This window comes from Phaseolus vulgaris, chromosome 9, assembly GCF_000499845.2.
Source record: "Phaseolus vulgaris cultivar G19833 chromosome 9, P. vulgaris v2.0, whole genome shotgun sequence".
Classification (NCBI taxonomy): Eukaryota; Viridiplantae; Streptophyta; class Magnoliopsida; order Fabales; family Fabaceae; genus Phaseolus; species Phaseolus vulgaris.
In genome coordinates this window covers 33,520,282-33,534,792 of record NC_023751.2, presented here as the reverse complement: position 1 = coordinate 33,534,792, position 14,511 = coordinate 33,520,282, and the positions used below count along the sequence as shown (strand labels likewise).

The following is a 14,511-nucleotide window of genomic DNA, read 5'->3' as shown; positions in this document are numbered from 1 at the left end:
CAACCACAACATTCACTTTCTCCTTCAGTTGCCTAAGAAATAACAATTCTGCAGCAGCCGAAAGATTAGGAAGCCTTCTATTTAATTGTTGCAACGTGTCTAATTCACCAAAGCTCCATACTAGTTTCAAAGCCTTGCCACTGGTTTTGCTCCACCCAAAGAGTGGACCTCACAATGCACACCAAACCTCTTCCTATACAAAATCCTCCGTAGCCTCCAGAACCCAAAATTCTTGGTCCAAGGATTAAGCTGTTTCTACCATGGTGAATTACAAACCTAGGGTAAAACAAAATTACACAATATACACAAGAAGAATTAAATTAGGCAAAACCTAAAGTTGAGTCTGAAAAAGGAAGGAAATGTGAAACTCACGGTCACAGTTCCACGGTTTCACGATCGCACATTCCCACGGTCGCGTTCTCACGTTCGCACGCTATTGAGTACGAAGGTTCTCACACACTGCTCAAGCTCGCACCACGCACTGCTCAACGGCTATGCTGAAGCTTCGAAAAGGTTAAAAGTATTGTGGAGTACGAACGTTTTCCACACACATTTTTTTCTCCACGCACCCTGAGCAGTTTTAAAATAAATAAAAATTAATTATTTGCGTAGGCTCAACCTTCACAATTTTATTATTATTTAAATTTAATTTTAAAATGGATAGCGTGGGCTTAACCTTCAAATTTTTATTATTATTTATATTTTAAGGAGTGACGGTTTGACCAACGCAACCCATTTTTTTTTAAGTTTACGTGAGTATAACCCACACTTTCTCTCGTTTTATATGATTTTTTTAATAGCGAAAGTTTGGTTGATGCTATTTAGTGTCCACATACGATCCTCACTATTGATGCCTTAACTAAAAAAAAAAAAGATTTCAATCTTTTACACGTTCTTGAGATCATATGTTAGTCAGTAAGAGAAGAAAATTATATGGTAGGATATTGGTAAAATTTTATAATTTTTTTAAAATATTAAATAGTTAAATTCAAAGAACTAGTTGATATTTTGTTTTTTTTTTTACAATGAAGATGCACTATGATAATATGGGAATATTGAGATCAATTGGTTTTTCTTCAATGACAACAAAATTTCTTTAGTTTAAATTAAAACTTACCCTAACTTATGGATTCAGTGCAAGAAGATGTGAAAGTATTTGCATCAAATGGATCGACGAAGAAACTTAACAAAATACTCATTTCTTAAATATTTATTTTAGGTTTTATTAATAATCACGTAATTATTCTATACCTTGCATTTTCACTACAAAAAAAAATCAATATTATCTACGGACTTTTACCTACGAATCTGAATCCGTAGGTAAATTCAACATTATCTACGGATATTACCCACAAACAACATTATCTCCGGATATTACACACAAATTCTGAATCCGTAGGTAAATTCAGCATTACCTACCAACTATTATCCACGGATCTTATTACCTACCACCTTTTACTTACGGATATCTATTACCTTCTAACTATTACTCACGAATCTCTATTACCTACGAACTATCACTCACGGATATTTATTACCTACCAATTATTATCATAATAATTATATACATAATATTAAAAATATTATTATAATATGAATAATTATAAAACCATAATTAATATTCATAAATAATAATAATAATATTTAATAATAATAATATTTAATAATAATAATATTTAATAATAATAATAATATTTAATAATATTAATAATATTAATAATATTTCATAATATTAATAATATTATTAATATTGATGATCATACTAATAAGTATAATAATAATCATAACACACTACAAGAAAATCATCAAATAGAAACCAATTTTTAGAGACCAAAATAATTAGTTACAATAGTAACTAAATTAAAGATCATTTTAGAAACTAAAAAAAAAATGGTTTCTAAATTAGTTTCTATTATTGTTAAATAGTTTCTAAATTGGTATCTAATTAGCAACCAAAGTTTTAACTACCAATAATTTAGTTTCTAAATTTGGTAGCAAAAATCTTGATTGTTAATTAGATACCAATTTAGAAACTATTTAACAATAATAGAAACTAGTTTAGAAACCAATTTTTTTTAGTTTTTAAAATGGTCTCTAATTTAGTTACTATTGCAACTAATTATTTTGGTATCTAAAATTTGGTTTCTATTTCATAATTTTCTTGTAGTGACATGACAATAAAACTTGACTGGTGTAATGGTTAAAGCTTCTTTGGACATTCTTCAAGGGACTTAGCTTTGAGTTTCACCTGTTGCTGGAGTTTAGTTCTAACTTTAATTATAATAATTGAAAATAAATAAATAAAAGATTCAAATAATAATTAAAATTTAAAAAATAAAGTATTTTGAATTACTTACTCCTAGATTTTAGCTGTTACCTTACCTACGGAATTCTTGTAGTGTTTCTTGGATTGATTTGCCTTTGAATCTATAGCCACTTGTTCTTTCTTGTTTCCCTCCAAATTATATCTTCCATGCCCTTGTCATGATTATACTCATGACAAACTATGATGTCAACTTTACTTGGAAAATAGGAAAAAAAACTCGAGTAAGCCGAAGGGACAAAGTACTTAAAGAAACTGACTTTTGTTTCAAATTTCATTAATGTTCATATAGTAAAAATAAGTGAGGTTGATCCATAATAAACAAATTTATATTGGTTGTTATGTTATTAAGTAGAAAAAAATAATTATAAATTATAATTTTTATATGATGATAAATACTTGATCAAATAATTATTATCGGTGTTATTAATTTTCAATAATGCAAATTAAAATACTTGCTCTTTTCTTTGCTAGAATTGATAACAAGAGGAAGAAGGGATATATAGCTTAAAGATTGCGTGGGACTTCAAGGGAGTGCACTAATTGGGTAATAGGACCAAAACTTACTTCATTTGTGTTGCCAACAAGTGACAGATTAAAGCAGATATGGATGCAACTTCAATGGTTTATCAATTATAACTGACCAAGACCCTTCACCCACCAATGGGGGCATTAGAGCCTGGTTCCAACAAGTCCTTGTCCATGGCAACTAAGCAACAAAACTTATCAATTGTCATAGCTGCACTGGTTATTTAGTTTGAAGCTTGTGATCATTCTTTGATCTTGACCTTTGCCTTTGTTTTTTTTCTCTTAAATTGCTTGACCTCTTAACAACACAAAATGACATATATGCTGTGTTTTTTTATCAATTAGTTTCACTCTTACTCCTACCTTTTGTCACTACCAATTATAAAGTGGCAATTAATTAATACCCTTCCATTTTATTACCTGTGCTTCTTACTTTCTCTTTTAAGTTGTATATTAGCTTAACATTGAAACATGATGACTAATGTGACAAAAAAAGGAAAGTATATGGAAGTACACCTCTTTGATGATGAGACAAAAACAAAAGCACAATATAATTCTCAAGTTAAATTTTTTTATCAGAAAAAATAATAAAAAATTGAGCATTTCACATATGTTTCAATCCTATTAAATAAGGTTCTAATTGAATTTCTAACACTAACTTACCTTCATAGTTAGTTTTGGTTTCTAAAAAAATATTACTTCATCAAATCTTCCTGTATTCTCTTCTAAAAAATGTGTATAAAAAAGTCATTCGTAGATAATATTTAGGAATTAGGCACCAACAGATAAAGTAAGACAAAGCTATAATTTCTGCAGTTATTTTATAATAATTATTGTTCATATCTTTAATCTACATAATCACTTTAGCAAGTTATGAACACAGGCAAAGTGTAGGAGTAGTGTTTCAGACTCCAAATCCAGGAGTGTATGTTACACCAGTTGAAGGTATCCAAAGATCCCCCAAAAGGAGATTGGCAACAGTGAAGTTATAAACCTGGCTAGAATCATTTATGACATGGTACCCTGGCCACTTCACTCTCTTATCAACCCTAGCTCCTGGTCCATAATTCTTGTACTCTCCAAAGTACAAAGTGTCCAAATACAATGATCCATTCCACTCGAGCCACCCTTCTGGCCTTAACACCTCACTCATGTAAGACTGCATGAAAACTGCTCTAGAATATTTCTTCCACGGCCTCCCAAGGTACGTTGAGGTGCTGTTAACTGAGGGCAGAAGGTCATAGTCTGCTGAAATGTTGGAGAATTGGATGGAGAAGCCAGATGACTGAGAAGGGCACGTTTCTCCTTGAGCTGTGATTGTGTTCTTCTGTCCTTGTAAGCCCTTTTTTACCAGTATTGTGCAGTTCTGGAACACTGCACTGGCATGTCCAAATATGAAATCCACAGTGCCACTTATTTTGCATTCTCTGTAAAATTGGCGCAAGGAGTGAGCATAGAGGGTGTCTTGGTAGCCAAAAATCCCACATCGGTGGAACACAGAGAGATCAGAATCTGATCTCAGTGCAACAGCTTGGTTTCTTTCGGGTCCTGCAGTGTTCTTGAAGGAAATGGCTGTTGCTATGAATCCTCTCCCATTCACAGCTTCACCATAAAAGAAGGTAAAAGAATTAGAATCAAACCCGAAATTTCAGCAAGTGAAGCAGACAAATTACTTTTTAGTTGTTAGTATTATCATGAAGTTTCCTTACCAAAGGTAGCTGTTCTGAATGTGGTTAAATTTTCAGTACGGCTGAGGTTACCGGAGATAACAGTAGCATCCATACCCTCTCCAATCATCACAAGGTTCCACTTGTTCTTTTTAATCTCAACTTTCTCAGTGTACAAACCCTTCTTTATGTGTATCACAAAGTGTCTCATGCTATACTCAGGAGCTGCATTCACAGCATCCATCACCCTAGTAAAATCACCACTCCCATCAGCAGCAACTACAGCATCCGCAGGCATCGTTTTTCTCTGCAGCAGTGGTTCAACCCATGAAGGAACTTTGTCCCTTCTGAAATAATCCCAAACAATCTGGTTCACCAGCTTTTGGAGATACCACGTCACTTCCTTAATTTCATTGGATATCAAATCCTTCACACTTTCACTTGTACCATCAAAACCTTCCATGCACGTGTCTGTGTTCGCAAGTACAGCACTTAGCCATGTGCTCAAATCAGAGCTCAGATTCCCAGTACTGTTATGCTTCCCTGCCATGCCACAAATATTATGTACATACGTATACCTTTTATTCTAAGTAACATAAATGAGATTATATATGAGAGACTCATGGAGAATTTGTTTGGTTTTATAGAACCTTGAGATAAAGATGATACCTTGGGGACTTTCAACTGCGGAAATAGACCAGCTGAGTTCATCAGCTGACAAGTCCAACAACTCCAGACATGCGAAAATGGCATCAGAAAGAGGAAACACACTCTTCACATTGTTGAACTCGGATTTGAGAGTGGAGGTAACGTTTTGCAAAACATCACCTACTTTTCTCACGGAGCCTAAGAATTCGGAAGGAGAAACTTTCAGGTTATGGAGTATCGCCAAATCACAGGGAGCAAAGAAGAAGAAGATGAAGATGAATGTAGCAGATGGAATAGGAGCTGGCTGTTTTGTCCAGAAAACAGCCATTGAAATGAATTGCATAAGACTTTTTAGTAGTTTATTCAAGTGTAACCTTGTGTTTTGGAGGCAGAATTTATAGACAGTGAAACACTGTAATATCTATAATCTCCAAAATTTATGAAACATGGTATGAAAATTTATATCATCACTGTTTAAGTTGATAATTATAATTTATATATTAAAAATCAGACTGTTATTCAAATATAACATTTTCAACATATTATTACCTACCATTTAACTCATGCCATGTTGAAGTGAAAGAAATATCTAATTTATTTAAAATATTTTATCTTTTTTTATAATCATCAATGAAAAGGATAACATCTACTTGAAGAACTTCATAATAAAGTTAACTAAAATCATCTCCGGCTGCCTCTCAGCTTTCTTATTTTTTCCACTTCTAAAAAACATCATTAATAATTCAACATGTCGAACACAATGACACTCGTTGAGAAACTGTTTATACTCTACATAATAATTTAGTGATAAAGAAAGAAATATAAAAAAGAATTTCTGTGCTTTCTAAGGTTGCAAAATTTTGCAAAGAATGAAGAATAATTGAACCGTAAAAAGAGTGTTATATGGAAAGTTATGTATTTAGGGAACTGATTCAGTAGGTACAGAAAGGAGGGCATATTTAGAATGTAATGAAGAGATTTTGCAACTATTGCAGAAAATCCAAATTGCATGGACACTGGCTAAAGCATTACAGATAGCAGCTGGTTTTCTGAATGAAGTGTAGCACCAATATAGCATTTATATAGAGGGGAATTTTAATTACTAGAGGGTAATAAAAGGAAGGGTAATATAAGATCAAAATCACAAGAATTCAATGTAATTTTAAATAATTATTAATAAATATATTTTTACTAATTGCATAAGTATGTGTGAAATTTAACTGTAAAAGAAAGAAGAAAAATTAGTATTCAAATAGTCTATAATTGCAAAAGTTTGGTTTTGGAATTTGGTCTTTGTGATTTTATTTAGTTTTTGTAAATATATTTCGTCCTTGTAAAATGTATTAGATAATTTAATTTTAATTTTTTGCAAAATATATTTAAAGAATTATAAAAACAAAATAATAATGATCATTATTTATTTTTCCAAAGCTAAAAGTTAAATGAAGTTTTACGAGAACAAAATATAACTATATTTTTAAGAACAAAAATATTTGAACATTTTTTAAATAATGTTTTTTTATTATTTATCTTATTTCAGTTATGCACTAGTCGAGATTCTATCTTATAGTTTATATTTGTTACAGTAATATGATATAGGTCATATAATCCATTAAAACATAATTCTTATTATATCGGAGGTTATTTTTTAAAAATATAATTTGACTTGTAGGATAAAATCTAAAAGCTTATATATTGATATACTCTATTACACCGAAATATAATTGAATCCAAACTTTCTTTTTTTATTCACTTACTATTTTATGGTTGAACGTTAATTACAGGTGAATTTTCTTTGTTGCTGTGCTCATTTCTATTTGTTTTCATTTTCTTGGTATCTTGGATCACAAAACTCTTTTGACTTTATTATCAGAAAAAGAATTCATAGAAATAGCAAATTTTTTTTTAAGGTAATTACTTATTACCAACCGTCCAAATTCATAGATAATCACGACAAATTTTCCAAAATTTTATTTGTGGGTAATATAATTTTAAGTTTTCTCACTCATACTCATTTGTAGGTAAATATCATTATTATTATTAGAAAAAGTTTTATTTAACATTACTTTTTTTTTCACAATCACTTGAAAAATATTTTATTATTATAATAAAAATAAAATAATAATTAATGAAATTTTAAGTTGAATGAAAGAGAAAAAATTGGAGTATCAAAAGTATCATTACTCATCTATATGGTTTTGTTGAAGAGAAGAGAGAGAGGAACATGCGAAAGAGAGTTGATGTGGGGTTGAGGCGAAGAGGGTGTGGATGAGGGGAGTGAGAACAGTGAAATGCGCGTGCAAAAAGTAAAGGTGAAGGAGAGAAGAGAGGCATGCGGACAGTGAAATAGGGGTGCGAAAAAAAAAGTTAGTGAGAGGAGAAAGCGGTGCGGACAGTGAAATGCGGGTGGAAAAGTAAAGATGAATAAGAAAAGTGAGGAGTGCGGACAGTGAAATGGCGCTGCGAAAAGTAAAAAGATATTTTTTGGTATCATTGTTTTAAATTTTTTTGTCTTGAGAGATAAAAATTTTCAGCGGAGTTAGATCGAGAAATATATTTAGTGATATATAATTATATTTTTATATTTATTATATTTTTTTACAACAAAAAGAAATAAGTAAAAAACTAAAACTAAAAGTAAACAATTTTTTTTAAAGTTCTTGAAACATAAAATTTTACTTTTCACGGATTTTTTTTTATCATCCTTCATTTTTATTTAAAATAATTATTTAACTTTCATTTAAAAAATATCAATTGGAAGGTCACCCATAAATCCTAAATGGATTCAAATCCCAATTTTCATAATGAAAACCTAAACTATGAGAAAATTAAATGTCTTAGACCTTGATTTTTCACAACATTTTGACTTTGACAGTAATACGATAACGCGATGGTGAATGGAGTTTTGGACAAAGGTGCTTTCAATTGAAGATTTGAGCACACTAAAGTACAAGCAGGGTGGGGTGGAGTGTGAAAAAGTAGTGGAGAGTGAAGTAGAAGAAGACGTACGTAGTATAAATGAACAATGGAGTGTGAATAAGGAGATATTGTGATATTGTAATTTATGAAGTTCGGACACTCCTCTTAAAAGGCGTGTCCGTGTTGGACACACGTATTGAACACCGACACTCGTAGAACATATATAATCGGATTCAATAATTTTCATATTAGGGTAATTTGCTTACATTAAGCAACCATTAAGTTTCTAAGTGTTCAATTTTCTCAATCATAAAAACTACACATTGGCACTTATCAAAATTCTAATTTTTATTTAAAAATATGATTAAAGGAACTTAGTTATGTGTTTTAATGAATTTTGAGATATATTTGGATTGTTTAGAAAGTTTAAAATATATTGTGATTTAAATGGTGTATTGATGTCTTAAATGAAGTGTGCAAGGATGCAAAAGTGTGATAAAAACATAGTATTTTCAGAAAAGGAAATACCGTGTTGAAACTGTTATTAGGGTGTATTGATCTGTCAGGTCCCGATCCAATGAGACGATCTTGATTTTAGTGATATAATGGAATCACATAGACGAAGTTATTCAATTGGTGAGAGTCGATGAAGGTTCATATGACTTTGTTTGCGGTTTGAAATATAAACAGGTATTTCAAGTCATATGAATTTACCTTGTCATACGAGATGATGAGATATTAAGATGTTTATGCACATGGTTGTGTGGATTCATAGCGAGTAGTATGACAGGTGAATGTCTCAGGATTCTAATTTCAATACACGAGTCTTCCAGAAGTAGAGTCAAGTGTCTATGTGTTGTGAGTCAGTAGAAGTCTGACATGAGAAAGATGAATTGTGAATTTTGATAGACACTTGATGGTTGTGTGAAATGCATGAGAATTGTTGCCTTTATGTGGATGTTTAAAGTTATATTTATATTATAAGTTTTAAAAATAGCTAGCTTACCATTTGTTTTATTTTGTTGTTGTTTTCTTTAATCTGTGATGATCATGTATTTACACGAGAGCAGATGATGTTACCGGTGATATAACTCCTCGGTGAGAGGAGCTGGATGATAAAAATATTTTATTTTATTTTGAATATTTGTTTTAATTTTATGTAAATATTTAAAGTCTTATGAAGAGAGATATGTTTTGAAACGTTATATGAAAGAGTTGTAAACATATTTGTATTATGTTTATATATTTATTTTAATATTTCATACAGATTATGGTTACTAGAAAATATAGCGATGTTACAAGAAAGATTGTTGTTGTTTTCATTTTAATATTACATGCATCATATAATATATATATATATATATATATTTATATATATATTAGGATGGAGTATTAAATAAAAAATTGCATATCCTTATTATAATAGAAATACACGATCCTTAAGTTTACCAAATGAAAAAAAAATTTGTTATATGAAAAATCGTCAACTTTTGCCAATTGATCATTCTTGAATAAATAATGCAAAAGGCTTCGATGGTACTAAAGAAAATCGTCTAACTCCTAGACAATTATCCGAAGATGATATATGATATAGTACAATAATATTTACAATTTGGCCAAATTAGTTTTCTTATGTGTTTCTTAAAAATATTAATTCAAAATATTCTTATTTTTCTATTATATATAAATATATTTTTTTAATTTTAAATATTTTTTCTTAATTAAAAATATTTTTTAATCAAATAATTATTTTAAATTTAAGTTACACAATTAGATAATATAATTTATTTTAATAAATTAAATTAATTCAACAAACATGATATGTCTCGGCAATTAATTTTATCCTTTAAATATTGAGTTAAAGGTTCAAGTATGAGTATTACCATTTTTATCTTGTTTACTTAAATTTATTTTAAAATTAAACATTAATAGTAGATTATATATTTTTTAATATGAATCTAAACTAATTCTAGTAAAAGAAAAACATCATTTTTTTTCATTATATATATATATATATATATATATATATATATATATATATATATGCTGTTTTTTTATCAATTAGTTTCACTCTTATTTTCCTACCATTTGACAAATCATTATTCCATTTTACATGTGCCTCTTACTTGTTCTAGAATTTTGGAGATTTTTGGTGTGCAGGAGTTGGCCAATCCAGAAGATGCAGGTCGAAAGTCTTATAGCACAGTTGGTGCAGCTTTTATGCATTTTATGCAGTAAACAGCTTTTATTTTGATTGCTTATGATTTGTTGCTAACATATGACACTAAAGTGGTCTCTGAATCATGTATAAGGGTTGGGATATTTTATTCTTTGATAAAAAAAAAACATAACATGTGCCTCTTACTTTCTCTTTTTCAGTTGTATGCTAACTTTAACATTGAAAGATGATAACTAATACGACAAAAAAAGAAAAAAAATATGGAAGTACAACGTTTTGAATTACAACCTTTTGGTGATTGTTGGTGTTGAGGGAATAAAACAGAGCAAGATATTTGTGAACAGAAAATATATATTTTATTTCACTGTTATTTTTCAAATAAGAATAGAATCTCTCTAAATAGTCTTACAATAGACTTCTCAAATTCTACCTTCTCTCTCATAAAACCTATACTATAATTTACATTTAAATCATAGTATAAATGACTTTCAACACTAGAATTAAAGATAATAATTATTGTCTATTCAGATGCTAAAATAAAACTGATGACGGCCGAAGGCTTTGAGTTTAATGCTAACAAATTCCCCCTTAAACTCAAACCTTTCATATTATTCATTCAGATTGTTGCTTTTCTGATTGTCATCGCTCACACTGCCTCCAATATTTTCCTTCACTGCATCAATCCGTGCAGAATTTTGAATTGAATTACTTTTAATTTTCCAAACAAAATCTTCTCCACTTTCACCCTTTGAATTAAAAGGATTTAAGAAAGACTTTGACTTCAATGAGCTTCGAAGATAATGATTATACCATATTTCTCTTTCAGATGATGTCTCAACACCATTCCATTTATGGTCTTCTCCTAAGTCAAAACCATTATTTTCAAGTAAAACACATGAACCAAAAGGGGCTTTTAATTTGAATTGTAATTCATTCACCTTTTCTTTTTGTGTCAAAAGCAACAAATGGAGTTCTTCAACTTGATTGACTCTACTTTCCTTGTCTTTCTCCATATCAACATATTTTTCTTCCAATTTTGTAAATCTTTTTTCCAAGTTATCAAATTTTGCTTCAACACTCTCCAATAATTTTCCCATACTGAGAATATTATTCTTCAAGTCAGGTACATAAATTTCTGTGACATTTTCTTTGGATTTAAAGGCAATGTGCTCCTCCTCCATTGGATTGAGAGCCAAACTTTTTCCCTTCATTTCAACTTTAAACAAATCTCTGCCATCAACATCTTTGATTAAACAATGTTTATTTTCAAACATCGCCTTATAGCCTTTTTCCAACAATTGACCAACACTCAAAAGGTTTTGATCAATCTCTGGCACAAAAAGAACATCTGTAATGATTTTTATACTTTTATAGCTTGTGATAGCTATTGTGCCTTTTCCTTTTACTGCCAGGTGTTCACCATTTCCAATCCTCACCCTTTTAACATCAGTAGTTCTCAATTCCTTGAAGAGTTCCTTGTCATGTGTCATGTGGTTGGTGCAGCCACTGTCAATTAACCAAGATGCACTTGAAATATTGCTGCAAAAACCAGTTGCAACGAAAAGCACATCCTCCTCCTCATTTGCAATTTGAGCATCTACATCTTGTTGTTCACTTTGGTTTCTACAAATAATTGCTTCATGCCCAAGTTGATTGCACTTGTTGCACTTAGCATCAGGTCTTCTCCAACACTTAAACGGTGGATGACCTAACTTGTTGCAATGCTTACAAGGAGGATAATTTCTACCTTTGTTTCTCCAGCCACCTTCATGTTTGACTAGTAAGGCTCCTTCTATTGCTCCATCTTGTCTCATGGCTCTCCTTTGTTCTTGTGCTTGTAAAGCATTTAAGAGCTCTGCAAGAGAAATCTTTGATAGGTCCTTTGTGTTCTCCAGGGTTGTTATGGTGGCTTCAAACCTCTCTGGAACTGTTACAAACAGTTTTTCCACAATTCTTGAATCTTTAAACACAGATCCCAGCAACCTCACTTTGTTGGCAATGGTTAGAAGTCTGTCTGAGTACTCTTTTATGGATTCCGACTCCTTCATTTTCTGCAATTCAAACTCTCTGATTAGATTCAGGGCTTGCATTCCCCGAATCCTTTCATCACCTTCATATTCTGCCTTGAGGTAATCCCAGATTTCTTTTGCTGACTTCAAGGACATTATCCTTGTGAATACCATAGGAGATACAGCTGCAAATAGGCATGCTTTTGCCTTTGATCTCTTCATCTTTTTATCTTTCTGTGATTTTATTTGTGCCACCGTAGGGTTTTCTGGAAGGGACTGAATTTCATAGTCCTCTTCTACAGCTTCCCATAAATCCAATGCTTCTAGATAGGTCTCCATACGAACAGCCCACATTTGATAACTGTCTCCATCAAAGACAGGTGGTGCCATTGCTGAAAAATTTGATCCTCCTTCCATTGGTGCACTTTACTAACCTTACAGATCCCTCAAGAAAATAGCTCCGATACCAATTGTTGGTGTTGAGGGAATAAAACAGAGCAAGATATTTGTGAACAGAAAATATATATTTTATTTCACTGTTATTTTTCAAATAAGAATACAATCTCTCTAAATAGTCTTACAATAGACTTCTCAAATTCTACCTTCTCTCTCATAAAACCTATACTATAATTTACATTTAAATCATAGTATAAATGACTTTCAACACTAGAATTAAAGATAATAATTATTGTCTATTCAGATGCTAAAATAAAACTGATGACGGCTGAAGACTTTTAGTTTAATGCTAACAGTGATGAGATAAAAACAAAATGACCAAATTCTAAAGTGAATGATAAACTCTTAAATTATTTACGACATTCTCCACTCTTACAGGGCCAATTCCTGAACATTCATTATGAAACTCCCATCCCCATCAATGTCAACCACCACAGCACCAGGGTTGGCAACAGCAGCACCCATAGCAGCAGGCAATCCAAAACCCATGGCTCCAAAACCCCCTGACGTCAACCACTGTCTAGGCCTCTTGTACTTGTAGAATTGCGCAGCCCACATCTGATGCTGCCCTACCCCAGCGGTTATAATAGCATCCCCATTTGTCAACTCATCAAGAACCTCAATTGCGTACTGAGGAGAAATCTCATCATCAAACGTCTTATAACTCAAAGGAAACTTTTCTTTCTGCACATTAATCTCTTCTCTCCAAGCTCCAAGATCAAGCTTACCCTTCACCTCCATGTCCTCCAAAATCCTATTAATCCCCTGCAATGCCAACTTCAAATCTCCACAAACCGATACGTGTGGCTGCTTAATCTTCCCAAGCTCAGCGGAATCAATATCAATGTAAACAATCATCTTAGCATTGCAGGGAATTAATAGGATTTTGGAGGATATGGGGTGAAGGTTAAGCTTGATCTTGGAGCTTGGAGAAAAGAGATTAATGTGCAGAAAGAAAAGTTTCCTTTGAGCTATAAGACGTTTGATGATGGGATTTCTCCTCAGTACGCAATTGAGGTTCTTGATGAATGGAGAAATGGGGATGCTATTATTACTACTGGGGTAGGGCAGCATCAGATGTGGGCTGCGCAATTCTACAAGTACAAGAGGCCTAGACAGTGGTTGACGTCAAGGGGTTTTGGAGCCATGGGTTTTGGATTGCCTGCGGCTATGGGTGCTGCTGTTGCCAACCCTGGTGCTGTGGTGGTTGACAATTTGGTTCACCAGCTTTTGGAGCAACCATGTCGATTCCTTAATTTCATTGATATCAAATCCTTCACACTCTCACTTGTACCTTCTAAACCTTCCATGCACGTGTCTGTGTTCGCAAGTACAGCACTTAGCCATGTGCTCAAATCAGAGCTCAGATTCCCAGTCCTGTTATGCTTCCTTGCCATGCCACAAATATTATGTACATACGTATACCCTTTATTCTAAGTAACATAAATGATATTATATATGAGAGAATCATGGAGAATTTGTTTGGTTTTATAGAACCTTGAGATAAAATGATACCTTGGGGACTTTCAACTGCAGAAATGGACCAGCTGAGTTCATCAGCTGACAAGTCCAACAACTCGAGACATGCGAAAATGGCATCAGAAAGAGGAAACACACTCTTCACATTGTTGAGCTCGGATTTGAGAGTGGAGGTAACGTAAAACTAAATCCATCCTCACACATCTCTTTGGACTAGAAAACCTCAACCAAGTTCAAGAGCAAAAGTGTGTCAACCCATGTCAAATATTATTTATAATTTAGATGGTTCTTTCACTCTAAAAC

The 14,511-nt window shown here is 32.0% G+C and overlaps 2 protein-coding genes across 2 annotated transcripts; both read right to left on the bottom strand.

Moving 5' to 3' along the window:
• Positions 1-3,637: 3,637 nt before the first annotated feature.
• LOC137823009 (pectinesterase/pectinesterase inhibitor PPE8B-like) lies at positions 3,638-5,614 on the bottom strand. Its single transcript, XM_068628078.1, has 3 exons — positions 5,188-5,614; positions 4,561-5,061; positions 3,638-4,453 (listed from the first exon to the last, which is right to left on the bottom strand). Exons 1-3 carry the CDS (start codon positions 5,507-5,509, stop codon positions 3,756-3,758), a joined length of 1,521 nt encoding a protein of 506 aa, XP_068484179.1. The 5' UTR covers positions 5,510-5,614; the 3' UTR covers positions 3,638-3,755.
• A 7,487-nt stretch (positions 5,615-13,101) lies between these two features.
• LOC137822424 (acetolactate synthase, chloroplastic-like) lies at positions 13,102-13,803 on the bottom strand. The gene has a single exon (XM_068627311.1). It carries the CDS (start codon positions 13,801-13,803, stop codon positions 13,102-13,104), a length of 702 nt encoding a protein of 233 aa, XP_068483412.1.
• Between the last annotated feature and the right edge of the window lie 708 nt (positions 13,804-14,511).